Source organism: Carcharhinus amblyrhynchos, chromosome 22 (genome assembly GCF_965287045.1).
Source record: "Carcharhinus amblyrhynchos chromosome 22, sCarAmb.v2.hapA, whole genome shotgun sequence".
In the NCBI taxonomy this organism is placed as follows: Eukaryota; Metazoa; Chordata; class Chondrichthyes; order Carcharhiniformes; family Carcharhinidae; genus Carcharhinus; species Carcharhinus amblyrhynchos.
The window spans coordinates 12,290,376-12,312,161 of record NC_137345.1 but is presented as its reverse complement, the minus strand read 5'-3'; the positions used below and the strand labels follow the sequence as shown (position 1 = coordinate 12,312,161).

The following is a 21,786-nucleotide window of genomic DNA, read 5'->3' as shown; positions in this document are numbered from 1 at the left end:
ATGTCAACTGAAAACTATCAGCTCTGACAGTGTGGCACTCCCTCGGTTGTGCAGTGGGATTTCAGCTTGGATTATGTGCTCACATCTCTGGAGCAAGTTATAAACCCACACCTTCCTAAAGCGAGGTGCAATTGTTACCAAGTGACCAATGGTACAATTGTAAACCACAATATGTGCAATGTACTGATGATGCTGGTTAGCCTCACAATGCCAGGGTCCCAGGTTTGATTCCAGCTCTGGGTCATTGTCTGTGGAGTCCGCACATTCTCCCCACGTCTGCGTGAGTTTCCTCCAGGCGCTCCAGTTTCCTTCCGCAGTTTGAAAGGCATCCTGGTTAGATGCATTGGCCGTGCTAAATTCACATGCCCGAACAGGTGCCGAAGTATGGTGAATAGAGGATTTTCACAGTAACTTCACGGCAGTGTTAATGTAAGCCCACTTGTGACACTAATAAATAAATTTTAATCTTTTAACCAATGTAGATATGCTGGGTGAGGGGGACAGGGTGGAGCAATGGGCCTGGGTTAGGTGCTCTTTCTGAGCGTCAGTGCAGACCTGACGGGCCAAATGGCCTTTATCTGCACTGCAGAGATTCTATGGATACAGGCATATGTCAGGAAAGAAATTACAGTCAATGTTATCAAATGAATGGTTAAGGGGTTCATATAAAATACTGGTTTGATCAAAGCTGCAGCATTGCAAATGGATCTGGATGCCACACTTTAGGTAGAACGCAAAGTGCAGAAAAGGTTCATAAGAATGGTTCCAGGGATGAGGAAATTCAGTTATGCAGATAGGTTGGAGAAGTCAGTGCTGTTCTCCTCAGAGAAAGTGGAGAGGAGATTTGATAAGAGATATTCAAAATCCTGGGTCTGGACTGAGTAGGTGGGGAGAAACTGTTCCTATTGGCAGAAAGATCAAGAATAAGAGGGCTCGGAGTTAAAGTGAATAGCAGAAGAAGCAATGGCGACATGAGGGGAAACTTTTTCACACAGTCAATGGTTAGGATTTGGAATGCACAGCCTGAGAGGATGATTCTATCAGGACTTTCACACAATATTTTGATTTGATTTATTATTGTCACGCATCCAGTATTGTTCCTTGCGCGCTATACAGACAAAACGTATCGTTCATCGAGAAGGAAAGGGGGAGGCGCAGAATGTAATGTTAATGAGAGTAAAAAATAGAATTAGAGGATATGCTGGGCACAGCTCGCAAGAGGTCACCACGTTCAGGCGCCATCTTGAAAGAATTTTATCAGTCATTATTTGAAGAGGGAAATTCGCAGGACAATTGTCCCTAAATTAGTCTCCCCTCAATCTGGTTTCCAATGTGGAGTGCCATCAGCGTAGACAAAGGTCATGGGTGTAAGAGGGAACTCGCAATGTTAAAATGGCGGCGCAGGCTCGTTGGGCTGAAGGGCCTGTTTCTCATGCTGTGTTTTGTTCTTTGTTCTTTGAGAATGGTGGAAAGGCAGGAGAGTGACAGGGAGGATGGGGGGATGGGGGGGGTTTGAATCTGGAAAGGGGTGATGGGGTGGTGGGGGTCAGGGTGGGTGGGGTGGGAGATGGGGAGCTGGGGGGAGCAAGCGGGGGAAATTCCTCCTTCATGGACCAGCAATGACACTACTCACAATCCTGCCATTGCTGCCAGTGAGGATGAAGATTTTGGCCAAATCTCCGTTCATTGCAGCGGGAGTGAGAACCCCGGTTGCCAGCAAGGTCAGAGAATCCAGCCCATAGCCACCTTCCCCACTGCAACCATTCTATATTTCTATAATTTCTTTTCACCAATGCTGTAATAAACTTAGCATCAATCACCCAATGCAAAGCAATCCACCTTCCAATAACCTACTTGCCAAAAAGTTTCAGTATTATAACCGCCATATTTTGTGTTTCAGTGAGAGATATCTGTGTTTACATTGCCTGTTATTTTGTTGCTTTAAGGCCTCTATCAGATACCCAACTCAATCCTTTCAGAATAAGAGAATACAGCCGGGGTGCCTCACCCTCCTGACTCCCATCAGGGATAAGATACGTTCACAAGATATAGAAGCAGAATTAGGCCACTCAGCCCATTGAATCTGTTCTGCCATTTCATCATGGCTGATATGCTCCTCATCCCCATTTTCCTGCCTTCTCCCCATAATCCTTCAATCCAATTAAAAATCTGTCTAACTCCTACCTAAATTTACTCACTGTCCCAGCACCCACTGCACTTTGAGGTAGCGAGTTCCACAGATTCACAACCCTTTGGGAGAAGTAGTTTCTCCTCAACTCTGTTCTAAATTTGATACCTCTTATCCTAAGAGTATGACCTCTCATCCTAGGGAATTAATTGGTCTGGGGTAATTGGCCATTTTTTGGTCATATGTGCTCAAAAAGCGCAAGTGTAACTGGAGACAGGGGCCACAGCTGTTCAATGAACCCAACAGCTGCTTCATTCAATCTAAAATGTGCGGGAGAGATGTACAATGGGGTCGATTTATTGTCACACAAAGTCAACATTACCCCACCGTGTGTGAAACTGCTAGACAATGCCTAACTTCAGTTTCAGTCACTGACAATTTGTTGCTGTGGTAAAACTAGAGCTCTTACCGCAAGACTGTGGAAATATCATTGAGAAACTGTTTACTATAAATTACTGGGACCAATATGTAGATAGTGTGGCATGTTCCACGAGGTTTGATAAAGAACAAGTGTCACCTTCAGGAGCAAAAGGAATGTCTGCCACAACCTTTAAAAGAAAACAAAATAACAGTTCTGCACCCATATCCTTCTTGAACATGTCTGTCTGGAACAAGAAATAATAATTAAGGCTTAAGACTAATTAAGACAAGCCTTCCCTTGGAAGATGAAGGGATGGTCAAATTGAGGTGTTTAAGATGATTAAGGGTTTTGATGTTGTAGATAAACTATTACCTCTGGTCGAGGATTGTATGGGGGCAGGGGGGAGGAGGGTAGGTCACAAATAAAGAGGCATAGCCTGAAATTAAAACTGAGTTGTTCAGAGCTGATGTCAAGAAAAACGTCTTCACACAAAAGAGTAGCAAAAATCTGAAATTCTCTGTCTCCCCCCCCGTGGAACATTGAAAATGGAAAATTTCAACCTTAGGGCTAAATTTTCCAACACCTCTTGCCGGCAGGATTTCCGGGCCTGTCTTTGTACCCGCTCCCCTCCTCCACCCTCCCCCCTGCAGCCCCCACCACCCCACCCCTCTCCCCCTCCACTGGGCTTTCCCTAGTGGCAGAGGGTGTGAAACGTACACAATGCTTTCAATGTCAGCAAGACTGGAAGACCTCGTCGGCGGCCAAAGGTAGGCCACCTTCGCTGCGGAGGATGTTGGGAAATCCTGTCTTTAGAAATATGGAAACATAGAAAATAGGTGCAGGAGTAGGCCATTTGGTCCTTCAAGCCTACACCACCATTCAATATGATGGTTGTTGATCATGCACTTTCAATATCCCACTCCTGCTTTCTCTCCATATATCTTGATCTCTTTAGCCACAAGGGCCACGTCCAGCTCCCTCTTGAATTTATCCAATGAATTGGCTTTCTGTGGTAGAGAATTCCGCAGGTTCACAACTCTCTGAGTGAAGGAGTTCTTCCTCATCTCAGTCCTGAGTGGCTTACTTATTCTTAGACTGTGACACCGAGTTCTGGACTTCCCTAACATCAGAAACATTCTTCCTGTATCCAGCAGGTCTCAGTCCCAACAAAATTTTATATATTTCTATGAGATCCTCTCTCATCTTTCTAAATTCTTTCTAAATATTTAGAAGTATTTCTAAATAATATATAACAGCCCAGTTGATCCAATCTCTCTTTACATGTCAGTTCTGCCATCCTAGGAATCAGATAGATGAACCTTCACTGGACTTCCTAAATAGCAAGAATGTCCTTCCTTGGACTCAGAGACCAAAACCGCACACAATACTCAAGGTGTGGCCTCACCAAGGCCCTGTATAATTGCAGCAAGACATTCTTACTCCTATACTCAAATCCTCTTGCTATGAAGGCCAGCACGCCATTAGCTTTCCTCACCACCTGTCGTACCTGCATGCCAATCTTCAGTGACTGTTACATCATGACACCTAAGTCACGTTGCACTTCCCCTTTCCCTAAACTGCCATCATTCAGATAATTATTTTCTTTCCTGCTTTTGCCATTAAAGTGAATAACCTCACATTTATCCACATTGTATTGCATTTACCAAATATTTGCCCACTCAGCCAGTCTGTCCAAGTCCCTTAGACCCTCCTCAAAGTACACATTGTCACCCAGCTTAGTGTCGTCTGCAGATTTGGAGATATTGTATTCAATTCCTTCATCCAAATCATTAATGTGTGTTGTGAACAGCTGGGATCCCAGCACTGAACCCTGCGGTACCACATTTGTCACTGCCTGTCACTCTGAAAAGGACCCATTTATTCCCACTCTCTGCTTCCTGTCTGTCAACCAGTTCTCTATCCACATCAATCCATTACCCCCAATACCATGAGCTTTAATTTTGCTCATTAATCTCTTGTGTGGGACCTGTCAAAACCTTTTTGGGAGTCCAAATCGATAAGTGTATAAAAAGTTTTGTGACTAAGGCAGGCAGATTGAGTTAAAAAACAAGTCAGCCATGGTCTAACTGAATGTCAGGATAGGCTTAGATGCCTAAATGGCCTCCTACTGTTTGTTAGAATGTAATCGTTGATACTTTGAATCGGATATAATGTGACCAATGGTAACAAGCTGGGAGGGTCAGCTGACCCAGTAAACCATGGAACAAATTACAGAATGATGTGATGCTCAGCTGACTCACTATAAATAAGAACCTGTTGGCAATTGTGGGGAGCTTGGTGTGGTCCAGGGCGAGACCCCAAGTTTGGAGTAATGAAGTTTCTTTATTAAACCCTTCCTTTGATTTATAAGTTGGAGTAAGTTTTGTTATATGTTTATTGTCTGCATTTGAAGAGTTGCTTCAGAAGAAACACACTTGCCGATACAGCTGGAAAGGTTCATCTAACAGCTGGCAAGCCGGCTCCTCTATAAAGACAAGGAATAGACTGTTACCATTTTATAATCGTGTATGGCCACAGTTTACACATGCAGGAAAAGAATACAATGAATTCAGAACAAAGGCAATTTTGTGTTTCGGGCTGTAATTAAATGGGTGTATGCAAGAGCGGGAGGAAATATGAGAGGCAGCTACAGGTTACTTGTTCAGCAGTCACTTTTAAACCCATAGCAATCAAGGAGCTTCATTCAGTCAAGTGTTTAAGTGTGCATAAACAAACAGAGTGATAAAATCTATAGCATTGCTCGGTATGTTGAAATTGAATCAGTGGAGAAACTATTAAAGACATGTATTTCTTCTGTTTATTTGATGCCCTTTCAAATGATTGAAGTGTGGAATAAATACAGCCAGAAAAGAATAAAGATAGGCCAAGAAAGGCAAGTTATGGGAGGCAGGCACAAGAGCATAGGCCAGGCAAAGACATGTCGGGAAAATATTATGGATAAATAAACTGTGAAGTGGCACTGAGGCTAAAATTTCACTGTCTGATCTTAGCACGATCACACTGAATTATGTTTGGCTTTCCAATTTCATAGAATTCCTACAGAGGCCATTCAGCTCATCCAGCCTGAAACAATCCCATTCAGGCCCTATCCCCATAACCACACATATTTACCCTGCAAATCCCCCTGATGCTAAGGGGCAATCTAGCATGGCCAATCCACATCTTTGGACTGTGGGAGGAAACCAGAGAACCTGAAGGAAAGCCACACAAACACAAGGAGAACATGAAAACCCTCACACAGACAGTCACCAGAGGCTGGAATTGAACCCCGGTCCTTGGTACCGTGAGGCAGCTGCGCTAACCACTGTGCCACCATGCTGCCCCCAACAACGATCGCTAAAGATGTGCGGGTTAGGTTGATTGGCCATGGTAAATTGACTCAAGTGTCTGGGAGATTAGCAGGGTAAATATGTGGGGTTACAGGAATAGGGTCTAGGTTGGATTGTGGTCAGTGATTACTTGATGGGCCAAATGGCCTCCCACAGCACTGTAGGGATTCCATGGATGCTAATTTTTCAAGCACATTAATACCCAATATCAGAAAAATGTCATACTGAAGTATCAATATACTCATTCTAATATCACCCAGCACAGTCCAGCTTCAACGTCAAACCTTACCCTCTGTGGTGGTTGCCTCTTTAAGGGCAACACAGCAGAGTAAGGGTCAACTAGCTTAAGTGACTAATCAGGACTAAGTATGGAATCACCCCATGGTGAGAAAAGCTCCTAGGCAGAGACATTTTGGGGAATGGCTACAGCCCATGCGGCTGCTGTAAAATTCCTATTAATGAACACCTTTTGTGTTCACTAATGAGGTGGGTGCAAGTATATATTTGCACCCATCTTCTCCAATTTTTCTCCTTTAAACTCCACTTTGCTTCCATTTACGTTGGAGCAGCTACTGCTTCTCCAGAGCCAAGCTGTGACATTTCATCTCAAACTTCTTTCTTCGCCCTACTTTTGACAAAAACGGTTGACATTCTTTTAATCATTAGCCGTTCCAGTTCCATTATCCATGCGCATCTGCACTTGCGCTGCCAAGGCATTTGGACCATGTTCTGGAAAAGGGGATTGGAATAGTTGGCTGTTTTGCCTTTGTCCGGTGTAGACATAATGGTTGGGCCCAAGGGGCTTTTTCAGTCCTGTATATCTCTATGGCTCAATGACGCAAACTTTCCCATCCTGCCTGCCTTGAGAATCTTAGTGGGCAGGCGATGGCATAAGTAAAGGTCCGTTGACCTCGGATGGAATTTTCCAGCACAACCAGGAAATCCTACCCTATATCCATAACCTTATCATTTACCATCAATTTTTGCTTTGGTCTGTCAGAAGAGTTATTCCACATTCCTTCACCAGCCTCACCAAGGATCTATGTGGGACAATTTTAATATTAAGATCCATTTTCATACGTTTTTAAAAGTTATTTGGTTGAGGGATAAGGAGCATGCTGGCTCCTAGTTGCCTAGAGAAGGTGATGGTGGGGTATCCAAAGGTGTGCAGGTTAGGTGGATTGGCCATGTTAAATTGGCCCCTTAGTGTCCTAAGATGTGTAGGTTAGAAAGATTAGGGGGGTAAATATGTGAGGTTATGGGGATAAGCCGTGGGTAAGATGCTCTTTCGGAGAGTCAGTGCAGACTAGTTGGGATCCTTCTTCACGGTAGAGATTCTATGATTCTTCCAGAAGTTCTACAACCCCGTATGGTAATGATGCTTCCACAATGGCATTACATACGGAATTTCAGGATTTTGATTCAGTGGCAGTGAAGGAACAGCAAATGCCCAAGTTAGAATGGTGTGCAACCTGGAGATGATGATATTCCCACAATATTCCTGCTTTGTCCTACTGTGTATTTCCATAATCCATTGATTTATTTCATTTAATTATGTAGTTTGAAGGAATATTCAACATGACTTCAATAACTACAACTACAAGTATAATATCCCCACAAATAATGTGTGTTTCCCCATGTCTATCTGACTACAATGGACTTTTCTTTGCTATGGTAAGTCTTTAAAAAAAGTCTTGGAGCTAGTAACCCCAGACTCGGAGTAAATAATAAGGTAACATATTGGTGTTGTTGCTGTCAGTGTAATCAACAAGAGCAAGAGTCTATTTGGTCCATTGCATTTGCTGCTCCCAATGCGGTCTCCTCTATATCAGAGAGACCAAGCATTGACTGGGTGATTGCTTTGCTGAGCATCTTCGGTTGTGAGCCATCAGGACCCTGCCCTTTCTGTTGCTTTGCCATTTTAACACATGATCCTGCTCCCATGCCCACATGTCTGTCCTTGGCTTGCTGCAATGTTCCAGTGAAGCTCAACGCAAACTGGAGAAACAGCATCTCATCTTCTAGCTAGGCACTTTACAACCTCCCAGTCTCAACATCGAATTCAACAGCTTCAGATGATTAGCTCTACCCCACCTCAATTCCTTTATTTTCAGTTTATTTGATTTTTAACTGTTCTATACCTTTTATTTCTTTATTGACTTTCTTTATTTCTCTTCCCTGCCCCATTCTTTCCCCCTATTTTATCCCCCTTTCCTTTTCTCCCCCCGCTTCTCCTTTTCTACATTTTATCTCTGCCCCATCTTCACCCCCACCTCTTCCAACGTCTTCAGCTGTCACAGCCACTAGCTTATCTACCGTTTGTCCATTCACATCCTTTGTTCTCTCTATGGACTGCCATCAGCAGCCTTTCCCCTAGTTTCTGTGGCTATGGCTCATCTTTCATTCCCTCATCTTGCAGTATAAATATCTTCCACTTTCTATGCCTTTTATCTTTGACAAAGAGCCATCTGGACTCGAAACGTCAGCTCTTTTCTCTCCTTACAGATGCTGCCAGACCTGTTGAGATTTTCCAGCATTTTCTCTTTTGGTTTCGGCTTCCAGCATCTGCAGTAATTTGATTTTAAACAGCAAGAGTCTCCAAAGTGCTGGTGGTAAAAATTTGACTCAAAAAGACTACCAGCCAGGGGGCAATTATGCAAACTCTTCCAATTGAGGATATGTTGGTTCTACCATGTGTTCTTGACTGGGATATATTGGGTGATTAAAACATCACTACAGGTTTTTATAGAATCATTGAATAGAATCATAGGCTACAATTATACTGTCTCACCTGCCGCAATTCCGAGGCGGGCGAGGTTCGCTGAACAGAATTCTCTGTTGCCCTCGGGCAGGACTTTATAAGCTTTGCCTGAGGAAAGTTATAAAATAGTGGCAATAGAATTGCTACAGTGCAGAGAGAGGCCATTTGGCCCATCAGACCTGCATCGGCAATAATCTCACCCAAGCCCTATCCCTGTAATTCCATGTATCTACCCTGCTAGCCCTCCTGACACTAAGGCACAATTTTTCGCGGCCAATCCACCTGACCCCTACACATCTTTGGAGACTGAGAAAGAGTCCAATGGCTTGTCTAGGATATGTAGAAAGCTCTGTGAAACTCTGCGTCACTGATAAGGGCAGTGGACACCAGGAAGGAATAAAAATTGTTGTCAACAGTTTAGGTCACAATCAAGACATTGGGTTTGGGTGTGTGGTGCTGAATATAAAATTAGTCACGAACTCCGAAGCTTTGCTTTATTTATCTTTCGGGAAGGGCTGAGAGCAATTTTACAGAATTTTCCCTCAGGTTATTAACTGGATTGGGTAATATCAAAGACCATTAAAGTCAGGTTTTATTTGACAATTTAAAAGTCTTTGAGCATATTTCAAGTTTAAGTAAGAGGTGCCTAAATTCACTCGACTCCAAAACTGGGCATAGCCGGAATGGAGAGGTGTGTCCTGTGTCAAGCCTGAGGAGAGACCATAAGATGTAGGTGCAAAATTAGGCCATTCAGCCCATCAAATCTGCCCTGCCATTCAATCATGACTGACATGTTTCTCAACCCCATTCTCCCACTTTTTTCCATAACCTTTACCAATCAAGAACCTATCTATCTGTGACTTAAATGCAATCAATAACCTGACCTCCACAGTCTTCCGTGGCAGTAAATTCCAGAAATTCACCACCTTCTGGCTGAAGAAATTCCTCCTCATCTCGGGTTGTTCCTTTACTCTGAGGCTGTGCCCTCAGATCCTACGCTTTCCTATTATTGGAAACATTTTCTCCACATCCACTTTATCCAGGTCTTCCATTATTCTGTAAGTTCCAATGACCTGCAGGTCTGATCACCATAATTTCAGCGAATTATCTGCGTCAATTGGGTCCACTTAGCTCATCGGTCAAGCCCTGATACCTTGTAGGTGCAGAGGGGGACAATTGGGAAGCAAGGTGTGTTGAGCCAAGAGTGGCTGCAAAATTAATGTGAAGTCATTCCTGCTCACCCTGACTCTGCGTTAAGGCAAGTTCTAAGATAACTTGGCGCTCAGCCAAGTCTCCATTCGCTGCAGCAGGACCTGAAGATCCCGCCGGTGTGAATGGCCAGAAAATTCCACCCTAAGTGCAACTTGCATTAACACAAACTTTGCCTCATTTGAGCCAATTTTGCAAACCAGTCAACTTTGAAATGAGCGCTACACTCAATTTCAGATAGTTGTAATGTCCAAATTTGACAGTGGCCTGGGCATGTGGCGAATCTGATGTTCCACTGTCAAATTTGCCAGATCCGGGCTTACTTATGTTCAAGAGATTCAAGATGAAAATTTGCATCCCAGAACACCAGCTAAATTAAGAGGGAACAGGTTAAAAAAAAAACACAATCAATTTCCATTTGGAACATGGTAAAAATTTCAAGACAACATGCTAGTAAATAAAGAAAAGAGGAATTTGATCATTTATAAACTACAGGGACTGGCTCAGTTTTTAGGCGTGTTGTGAGGCTCTACTGCATCAGAGGAATTAAATAGAATTTTCACTTGTCTATCTATTCAAAATATTGATAATAAAAGATTGAAAAAATTTCATTCAGCCCATTTTTGACAATATCTGACCTCCATTGGAAAATAATTATATGGGGGAAATATTGGCCAGAATTCTCCAGCTGTTCACATCCCATTGCCGCTGCCAGTGAGAACTCAATCACCATTCATAGCAGTGGGTCCGGAGAATCTTAGCCACTGGACAAGGTTGGAGAAATCTGACCTACATTCGCAGCAGCGGGACTGGAGAATCCCAGCCACCAGGCAAGGTCGAGAATTCCAACCTACATTCACAGCAGCGAGACTGGAGAATCCCAGCCACGGGGCAAGGTCGAGAATTCCAGCCTACATTCACAGCAGTAGGACTGGAGATTCCCAGCTACCAGGCAAAATTGGAGAATTTCAGCCTACATTCACAGCAGCGAGACTGGAGAATCCCAGCCACCAGGCAAGGTCAGAGAATTCCAGCCTACATTCACAGCAGCGGGACCAGAGAATCCCAGCCACCAGGCAAGATCGGAGAATTCCAGCCTACATTCACTGCAGCAGGACTGGAGAATCCCAGCCACCAGGCAAGATCAGAGAATTCCAGCCTACATTCACTGCAGCGGAACTGGAGAATCCCAGCCACCGGGCAAGATCGGAGAATTCCAGCCTACATTCACAGTGGTGGGACCGGAGAATCCCAACCACCAGCCAAGATCGGAGAATTCCAGCTACTTAATGAAATGATAAAATTTTGCAGTGAGAGTGGAAACTGTAAGATTAGGCAGCATAGAATAATTAAACCAACTTCCCCACTACTTAAAAGAAAGAGATACTTACTTACTTTACAGCCGATGATGTAATCCTTGAGGTGTGGGAAATGTAGCAGCCAATTTGCATGTAGCAAGCTCCCACACAAGGCAACTTGATAATATCCAGGCAGTGATATTGATTGGATAAATATTGGCCAGGATACTGGGGACAACTTCCCTTCTCTTGAATTCAGGAGTTGGGATGTTGAAGTTGTAGAAGACATTGGTAAGGCTGCACTTGGAATACTGTGTACAGTTCTGGTCACCCTATTATGGAAAGGATATTATTAAATTAAGAGTGCAGAAAAGACTTACTAGGATGCTACCAGGACTTGATGGTTTGAGTTATAAGTAGAGGCTGGATAGACTGGGACATTTTTGCCTGGAGCGTAGGAGGCTTAGGGGTGTTGAGGGGTACAGATCAGCTCAATAGTCAACATCTTTTTCCAAAGGTAGGGGAGTCTAAAACTAGAAGGCATAGGTTTAAGATGAGAAGGGGGAGATATAAAAGTGTCCAGAGGGGAAGTCCTTTCATACAGAGGTGGTGAGTGTATGAAACAAGCTGTGAGAGTTGTAGTAGAGGCAGGTACCATTTGTCTTTTAAAAAGCATTCATACAGTTAGATGGTTAGATGGGTATATATAGAGGGATGTGGGGATGTGGCCCAAATGCAGGAAATTTGGGACTAGCTTAGGGGTTAAAAAAAAGAGGCGGCATGGACAAGTTGGGCTGAAGGGCCAGTTTCCATGCTGTAAGCCTCTATGGCTCTTCGTCAAAATAGTGTCACGGGATCGTCCAGAAAGTGGATAGGACCTTGGTTTCACATCTGATCCAAACGATGGGGAGCGGGATTTTCCATACACGCCTGCCCCAAAATCGGAAAATCCTGCCCGAGATATTTGCATGGTCCATTCCACCCTGCCCGCTATGATTGCCGATACGAGTGGGAAAACTACCCCCCCCCCCACCCCCCCCCCCCGCCACCCAATGCCTCCAATAATGCTATGCTCCCTCAGTACTGGGCTAGAACGTTAGACCTGGATTAAGGTGCCTAGGGTCCGTGCTGTGGGACTTCAACCCAGTATTGCAGGGGAATATCAGTCAGGATAAGTTAATGAGGGAGTGAGTGTGACCGACTGGGCCACATTTCACATCTATGTTCCGTATTTTGGAGAAGTGGAGGGGAAAACAAAGATTTTCTTTTAAGATCGATTAATCTTGTGTGTGAGACTAATTTTAATTATTCAGACAGTGTGTGACTCACCTCCACTGTAGGATTAGCAGTCCTCCAGGAACGTTCCGGAATATTCAGGAATTGAAGGCTGCAAGCAACCCGGATAAAAATAAACCACTGGGGAATTTTTTAAATGTTTGTCGTTCCATTTTCTTTGGGCACTTCTGTTTGCAGCTAGTTATAACAGTACTGAAAAGATGGAAGCATGTATTCACATGATAAAGCCACCTACAATACATCATGGTGGATTTGGTAACCGTACTCCTGTGTCATCAGGAAAATTGAATCTCAGAAACATTAATATTAGAGGAGAGATTGTGACTGTGCTCTGCTGGATGGCTGCCTGATTCCCTCAGCAGTGTGGGAGATTGGGGGTAGGGGAGTGCATGGTCCATGTCCTGCTCACTACAATTTCCGTGGCAGGTGGGACGAAAAGTTTCCCCCCTCAGTCTTTTGAGGTGGCACAGTGGCGCAGTGTTGAGCACAGCTGCCTCACAGCGCCAAGGACCCGGGTACAATTCCGGCCTCGGGTCACTGTCTGTGTAGAGTTTGCACATTCTCCCCGCGTCTGTGTGGGTTTCCTCCAAGTGCTCCAGTTTCCTCCCACACCCCAAAGCTGTGCAGGTTAGGTTGATTGGCCACGCTAAATTGCCCCTTGGTGCCAGGGGGATTAGAAGCTAAATATGTGGGGTTACGAGGATAGGGCCTGGGTGGTATTGTGCTGGTACAGATTTGATGGGCCAAATGGTCTCCTTCTGTGCTGTAAGGGTTCTATGATTCCAAACACCAATGATACAAGCCCAACCTGTCCAACCTTAAGGGCTCGATGGCCTACTCCTGCTCCTATTTCTTATGTTCTTATGTTCTTATAACCTCCCCACATCACAGCTTTCAGTTTAGTGAACCATCTCTGAATTGCTTCAAAAACGCTTGTATCCTTTGTTAAATAAAGAGACCAAAACAGTAGTGTCACCTACCCCCTATACAACTGTAATGTCCTCTTCTGGAAACTCTGTTAGGGAACAATAGTACAGGAGTTAATATTTTCTGAGTCTTACATTTATTTGCAAGTATACATCTGCTAACTCAATCACCTTGCAGGCTGAATAAGTGCCATATTTATAGGTTCCTGTGAAACCCTGATTAATACACATAAACTGCATACAATTAAATAAATGAATGTACAATTAACATCTAAGCACATTACAGCTACTTAGTCTCACATCCCAGGAAGAATGTATTTGCCTTGGAGGTGATGTAACACACATTTCCCAGAATGAGACTCCAAGAGCTAAAATACAATGAATAATTACACACGGTTTTTGGGGCAATTTGATTAAGATATTAATGGGAACTGCTAGTGTAGAACTAGAGAATCTGTTACCACTAGGCCAAGGGGCCAATCTATTAAAGGCAAACCTTTCAGGATTGAAACTAAGAAACATTTCTTCACACAAAGTGTAGGACAGAGTACAAGACATTGGTGAGGCCGCACCTGGAGTATTGTGCACAGTTTTGGTCCCTGTATTTGAGGAAAGATGTAGTGGCATTTGAGGCAGTTCAGAGAAGCTTCACTAGATTGATTCCAGAGATGAGGGGTTTGTCATATGAAGAGAGATTGAACAGTTTAGGCCAATACTCTCTGAAATTTAGAGGAATGAGGGGAGATCAAAGTGAGGTGCTCAAGATGACACAAGGTATGGATGGATAAAGTAGATGTGAAGTGGATGCTTTAACTGATGGGGCATTCTAGGACAAGAGGTCATAGTCTTAGGGTAAGGGGTAGCAAATTTAAAACAGAGTTGAGGAGAAACTATTTCTCTCAAAGGGTTGTGAATTTGTGGAATTCGCTACCTCAAAGTGTGGTGGATGATGGGGCAGTGAGTAAATTTAAGGAGGAGTTAGACAGATTTTTAATTGGTAATGCATTGGAGGGTTATGGGGAAAAAGCAGGAAAATGGGGATGAGGAGCATATCAGCCATGATCGAATACTAGAGCAGACTTGTTGGGCCGAATGGCCTAATTCCGCTCCTATATCTTATGAACTTATGAAGTTTTGAACTCTCTTCCACAAATGGCAATTGATGCCAGATAAGTTGATCATTCTAAAACTGAGACTGAGAGATGTTAGCTGGTCAAAGATATTGTGGGATATGGGGCAAAGGTAGGCGTGTGCAGTTGGTCACAGATCAGCTATTATCTCACTGTTCAACATAACAAGCTCAAGGGGCAAGAAGACCTACTCCTGTTTCTATGTATAACACCATCAGCCATTTTATACTTTCACACAAAGCCAAAATGTCCTCAATGGTTGCTGTTGTAATACAGCCTAACGTTGGTTTCCCGATACCAACACCCTTTATTCTGCACTAAAGCAAAGGGCCATGCTTGCAGCCTACAGTCAGGTAATCTTCACCTTGAGACTTACAACAACAGTCGGGGTAGAGTAACTGCTTCATAACCCCTCATTGGCTGCTTCCCATTGGGTGAGCTTCCCTTCGCTCAGTCAATAAAGCAGCTCGTACTCCACAAAGCCCATGGGCATACTTATTGATGATTCCCCCTTGGCCTTCATTGACATCATAACATCCCTCCCCCTTTAGGTCCGCATCTCCCCCAGCACCTCCACTTCAAGGAGGTCCTTTTCATTGCTTGGTGCTAAGTCAGAGTCCATTGAAGGCAGGGCGGGGTCAGGCAGTGTAAATCCAACAGGGGACCTTCTTTTCCAGAGGGAACATCACAGGATGCAAGTTCTTCTTCAGAGACCCACTTCCTCAGCTTCCATTTTGAGTCCATACTTTGACTACCTGGAGGTGTCAACGTGGAGTCAGCTTCAAGCTGAGGGCTAGCACTGGCTGTGGCTATCTCCATGATCAGTGGTGGGGCTCCTCAGACAAGGACTCCCTGGTTCTGAGACATCCAAGTGTTTCTTTAGTGTTTTGCTCCGAACTTTGACCTTGCAATGGCTTTTTCTTACTGGAGAAGAGTCTTGATTTACAGAGCTTGTCCAGAGGGAAAGATAGAGATTTAAAAAATTATCCTCGTTGCCAATGTAATAATCCAGTCAATGCCAGTTTCCTGATACCAACACCCTTTATTGTACGCCAAAGCAAAGGACCGCACCTGTGGCTTAGAGTCAGGTAATCTTCACCTCCAGACTACAACATAAGTCCTTCTAGAGTAAAGGTTTTAAAAACGCATGTTGGCTACTTCCCATTGAATGAGCCTCCATTCCCTCTATAATCTGGCTTGTACTCCACGAATCCGATGGGGATAATCCCCCCTGGCCCTTGTGCCATCATAATAGTTACAATTTCCATTAACGTCAGTCTTATTGGTTTGAAAAGAAACTCTGCACACCAGATATAGTTCCACATATCACACCCCCATGGCACCATGGTTTATGATTTTCTGTCCATTCAGATGTGTAGCTTTCTGAGCAGGGAGCATTGTATAAAACACTGTATTGTAGGAGTAACATAAATGCTAAACTTTGACACAGATGTATCCTGATGTTTACATTTCTGGCCAAACCTTTATGGGAGGGAGAATTATTACCACTGGCCCATCAGATTTGTAATACAGTGAAACATGAGAAGATTTGTTGAACACTTCTTAGTACCGGGGTTGGACTTTTTATGTAGGGTGCCTTTTACAACATGTATTAGTGTGCTAAATTTACAAATTAAAATAAAAGTGATTACTACTTACTTGGCACTGTACTCAAGGGTGACGGATCACATTAAATCGCTGAGGCAGTCATCAGCTAAAGAGTTGTACAGGGATTGCCAGTAGTAAGGTGTGAAATCATGTGGAACAAGAACAATCTTATCCTAATAGGTACAGATCAACAATACAAGCTGCTCAACTGGATAGAAATCACCTGCATTATATGGTATGGCCAATTTCACTCTAAGAGGCCATTAGATAGCAAAAGTGGTAGCCTCTGAAGCACGAGAACACTTTGAAGATATCTTGAGATATCTCTATTCCACACTGGACCAGATCTGAGAATGATTGATGTTGCTGAATGTTAGTACTGATATCCATCGCTGTGACAGAATTCACCTACATCCCCAACACTTACACCCTACAAATAAAATTAAAATAGAAACTTCTTTACCCAGGCAGTGTTTAAATGTGGAACTTACAGTTTATTTAAAGTTTATTTATTAGTGTCACAAGTAGGCTTACTTTAACTCTCCAATGAAGTTACTGTGAAATTCCCCTAGTCGCCACATTCCAGCACTTGCTTTGGTGAATGCACCTAAACAGCATGTTTTTCAGACTGTGGGAGGAGACCAGAGCACCCGGAGGAAACCCACGCAGATATGGGGAGAACATGCAAATTCCACACAGAAGATGACCCAAGCCGGGAATCAAACCTGCGTCCCTGGCGCTGTGAGGCAGTGCTAACACTGTGTCACTCCTTGCTATAAGTACTGCTGCTTCACAGCACCAGGGACCTGGGTTCAATTCCCAACTTGGGTGACTGTCTGTGCGGAGTTTGCACATTCTCCCTGTGTCTGCGTGGGTTCCCTAGGGGCGCTCCGGTTTCCTCTCACAGTTCAAAGATGTGAGGGTTAGGTGGATTGGCCAAGCTAAATTGCCCCTTTATGTCAGTGGAGGATAAATGCATGGGGATAGGGCCAAGGTGGGATTGTGGTCAGTGCAGACTTAATGGGCCGAATGGCCTCCTTCTGCATTGTAGGGATTCTATGATTCTGCGATAAATAGCAAAATGAGCTGAGTGTCACGGATGCCAGAGATCCAAAATAAAAACAGGCAGCGCTGATATTTCATTTGATTTGATTTATTACTGTCACGTGTTAACATTCAGTGAAAAGTATTGCTTCTTGTGTGCTATACAGACAGAGCATACCGTTCATAGAGAAAGAAAGGAGAGGGTGTAAAATGTAGTGTTACAGTCATAGTTAGGGTGTAGAGAAAGATCAACTTAATGAGAGGTAAGTCCATTCAAAAGTCTGACAGCAGCAGGGAAGAAGCTGTCCTTGAGTCAGTTGGTACGTTTCCTCAGACTTTTGAATCTTTTTCCTGACAGAAGAAGGTGGAAGAGAGTTTGTCTGGGGTATGTGGGGTCCTTAATTATGCTGGCTGCTTTTCTGAGGCAGCGGGAAGAATAGACAGAGTCAATGGTTTGAATGATAAACTGGGCTTCATTCATGACCCTTTCGTAGTTCCTTGCGATCTTGGGCAGAACAGGAGCCATACCAAGCTGTGAAACAACCAGAGAGGATGCTTTCTATGGTGCATCTGTAAAAGTTGGTGAGAGTCATAGCTGACTTGACAAATTTCCTTAGTCTTCTGAGAAAGAAAAGACATTGGTGAGCTTTCTTAATTATAGTATCGGGCTGGGGGGCCCAGGACAGGTTGTTGGTAATCTAGATACCTAAAAGCTTGAAGCTCTCGACCAATTCTACTTTGTCCCCTTTCATGGAGGCTATAAACTCAGTGGTCCTCGTTGCATCTGTAAAGAAGGAAGCAGGATAAACATTTTGAGGCTAACATGACTTGTTTTGGAACTACAACAGAGTGGGGTTGAATGGAATGGCATTTTTTGGCACTTAAGGGAAAGTCAGGTGAATGCAGAAGGGAGAAAGGGATAGAAGATTAGAGGGTTAGAGAAGCAAGTGTGGAAGGAGGATGATAAGTACCAATATGGACCAGTTGGACTGAATAAAAGCATTTCCCATAGTGCCTTTCGTAACTACAAAACATCTCGAAAGGCTTTACAGTCAAGAAAGTGAACTGTAGGGTTTCAAGAAGGCAGCTCACCTCCATCTTCCCAAGGGCAACCAGGGGCAGGCAACAAATGCTGTCCCAGCCAGCGACGCCCACATCCCATGAATGAATAAAAATGAAGTACTATTTCGAACTGGAATGTGAACACACAGAGTACGAATGCCAGCAACTGAGCCAAGGCTGACACCTGGAAGCTTGAGTGACCTGTTCCGGTACTGTGAATGTCATGCAACTTTTGCAATAAGATTGCAAGGGGTGAAATTGGTCGCAGGCAACAAGGAAAAGGAACCTGGCAAATGGTGCATTACCAACCAAGTTAAATGTCACCCTCTATAAGCCAAATCTGTAGCCTTCCCAAAGAGTTGAAGTCTTGTTGATTTGTTTCTTGTTATCTACATTCCAGGTATATCTATCCATCCAGCGTTTAAGGCACGATGCATTTCCGCCCGCGTTACATCGTCGACCGGTCGGCTTATTCAATTCCTGAATTTGATGAAGAATATCAGAAGAAAATCAGGAGTTACCCCCATTCACAAAAAGCAAAGAAATTATTCAGGTAAAATGGCCACTATCCTACTGAGCTAATTCGAATGTTTGTATCTTTCTCTGGTACTATTAGCAATCATTCTTTAGTTACTTGAGTTTTTTGATCAATTTGAATGTTTGCCTTCTTGGTCATAGAGTCATAGAGGATTATAGCATGGAAATAGGCCCTTCGGCCCAACACGTCCATGTCGCCCAGTTTGTACCATTCAGCTAGTCCCAGTTGCCTGCGTTTGGTCTCTATATGAAGTCATAGAGGTTTACAGCATGGATACAACCATTGGTTCTGTTGGCATGTCCTCCCTTCGGTTACTCTCAAAACCAAAAAAAACAAGGACAGTCACAGGTCTAATCCCTGGTCTATGAGATGATGTCTAGGACACTACCAGTGGCATTGGGAGAGAGGCAGGCAATCAGTCAAGGTTTATGCTACGTATCATCCATCTGATGAACTCAGCTGGCAAGTATGTGAGATAAGGTTACAATAGAGCTCAGTCACATTTCCCTATTTGGTATGCTGGTCTGATGGCATTGTCAAAGACTATATTAAGTAGAGAATCTACCAACCTACACGCCTTTGGACACTGCGAGGCAATTTAGAATGACTAATCTACCTAATCTGCCCATCTTTAGACTGTGGGAGAAAACTGGAGCACCCGGAGGAAACCCACGCAGACACAGGGAGAACGTGCAAACTCCACACAGTCACCCAAGGCTGGAATTTCACCCAGGTCTTTGGTGCTAACCACTATACCACCATGCCACCCATTTTACGTATATACATGAACAATGAACACTTGTATACAAAACCTAATTTGGGGCTACATCTTGCCATGAGTCAGCAACTTGAGGTGGGGCGAAAAATTGGATTTCTTTATTCCAAAATGAAACAGCTCCAGAACTCTTCATCTTAAAATAGTTTGGATATGGTCATCCAATAGGCAGCACAGTGGCACAGTGGTTAGCATTGCTGCCTCACAGTGCCAGGGACCTGGGTTCAATTCTTGACTTGAGTCAATGTCTATGCAGAGTTTGCACATTCACCCTGGGTTTCCTCCAGGTGCTCCAGTTTCTTCCCACAGTCCAAAGATGTGAGGGTTAAGTGGATTGGCCCTAAATTGCCCCTTAGTGTCAGGGGGATTAGCAGGGTAAATATATGGGATTACAGATGGGATTGTTGTTGGTATAGGCTCAATGGGCCAAATGGCCTCCTTGTACACTATAGATATTCTATGAAAATATAGTGCCGCCTTCAAGAAATTCAGAACTTTTAAAAGAGGAATCTTGGATCAGTTGCTCCTAGAAGCATAATTAAACAATTTTCATGCCGTCAAATTTTGCATTAGGTCTGAATTTTTCTTTGCTATTTCCTAGCTGCTCTACGGCCAGACTCAAAGCCCTTCTCATTCAGTTCTTCCCAATCATCGCATGGCTCCCAAAATACAACATCAAGAAGAGCCTCATTTTTGATATCATTTCTGGTATCAGTGCTGGGACTATCCAAGTCCCTCAAGGTAAGAAACACTCTTCTTTCAACTGAAGTCCAGAAACATTCACGTGACTTTGAACTGGCAAAGCAAAAATACAAATAAAAACTCTGGACTTCAATCCTGTGATAACAAACTCACGGCACCCAACATCCAAAACCTTTGTTTCCTGCAATTGTTTTCCTTTAGCAAGGTGTACATCTTCCCCGTTTTATTATACAATGGTTTCCCAACAGGAGCCAGTCACTGTTTTAATTATGATGAGATCCCATTGAATTCGATATTTTAATACATCAAAACCACGCAAGAGCAGAGAAAGATGGGAACTGGAGCAGGTCACTCAGCAAACTTTCTGCCTGTTCCACTAGTCAATAGAGGTTCTCTTTCCAAACCCTACTACATACCTCGGCTCCATATTCCTTTACTTTTGCCAGGTAAAACCTGCTGATCTCAGATGTAAACTGTTAGTTGAGTCAATATCCTCTACTCTTTGTGGGAGAGAGTTCCACACTTCCACCACCATTTCTGTAAGAGGATTTTCTGCTGTGCAGCCCATTTCATTCTGTCGCCTTACCCTGGACTCTCCAACAATGGAAAACGCTTCTCTGAGTCTGTCAGTTCTGTTCAAAACCATAAAAAGGCTCATCCCTTAACCATCTGTATTCCAGAGAATACTAGTCTAGTTGATGTAATCGCTCCCCATAATCTAATATTCTGAGCACTGGTAATATTCTGGTGAAGCTGTACTCCTTCCAAACCTGTTAAGCATTTTCCAAAGTGCAGTGCCCAGAACTGCAAATCATAGTTCCATGGAATCCCTACAGTGCAGAAGGAGGCCATTCAGCCCATCAAGTCTGCATCGACCCTCCAACAGAGCAAATCAACGCAAAATACTGCAGATGCTGGAAATCCGGAACAAAAACAAAAAATTCTGGAAAATCTCAGCGGGTCTGACAACATCTGCGGAGAGAAAAGCCAACACCATCCAGTGAATACGCGAGGCCATGTATCATTGTGGGATGCCACGACTTGCTTCCTTCTGATTTGAGTATTTATTATTAAGCACAAACTAAAGCCATGGCATTCATCCACCGCTCCCAACATTCCTTTTGGTAAAGGAATTGAATAAAAGCAAACAAACTGAAGGGCAAAGTAAGAAAGGCAAGTCCCAAATCGGGGGGAGCCTCCTGAAACAAAACAAAACGGAAAGGAAACTTAAAACATTAAACCAAAATGTGATGAAAGGGGTTAGTAATACACTCCAGCCCCTGCAGTGCCCAATCAGCCTGGAAGACCTCGATGGTGCCCTTCGACACCACGCTTCCTCTCCAGGGACCCTCAGCTGTGAATATAGCCATGGTAGAGTGGCAGGCACTCGGGTCAGACGATTCCCTCGGTCACCCACTGTCTGATCTTGTTAATAATGTATTTGGCTAGGCCCAGGCACAGATTCATGAGGAGGTCCCTCACCTTCCCGCCCCCCACTGCACTGGGTGCCCATAAATCCAGAGCGGGCCATTCCTCCC

At 43.9% G+C, this 21,786-nt stretch overlaps 1 protein-coding gene across 2 annotated transcripts in view; it reads left to right on the top strand.

Moving 5' to 3' along the window:
- LOC145356846 (solute carrier family 26 member 9-like) overlaps positions 1-21,786 on the top strand; it is a 91,658-nt gene that overhangs the window by 10,360 nt on the left and 59,512 nt on the right. For both annotated transcript variants that reach the window (XM_080209779.1, XM_080209778.1), the window contains exons 2-3: positions 18,634-18,786; positions 20,148-20,287. In XM_080209779.1, the coding sequence (XP_080065905.1) occupies positions 18,665-18,786; positions 20,148-20,287 (262 nt within the window). In that variant the 5' untranslated portion in view covers positions 18,634-18,664. The remainder of the gene's footprint in view (positions 1-18,633; positions 18,787-20,147; positions 20,288-21,786) is intronic.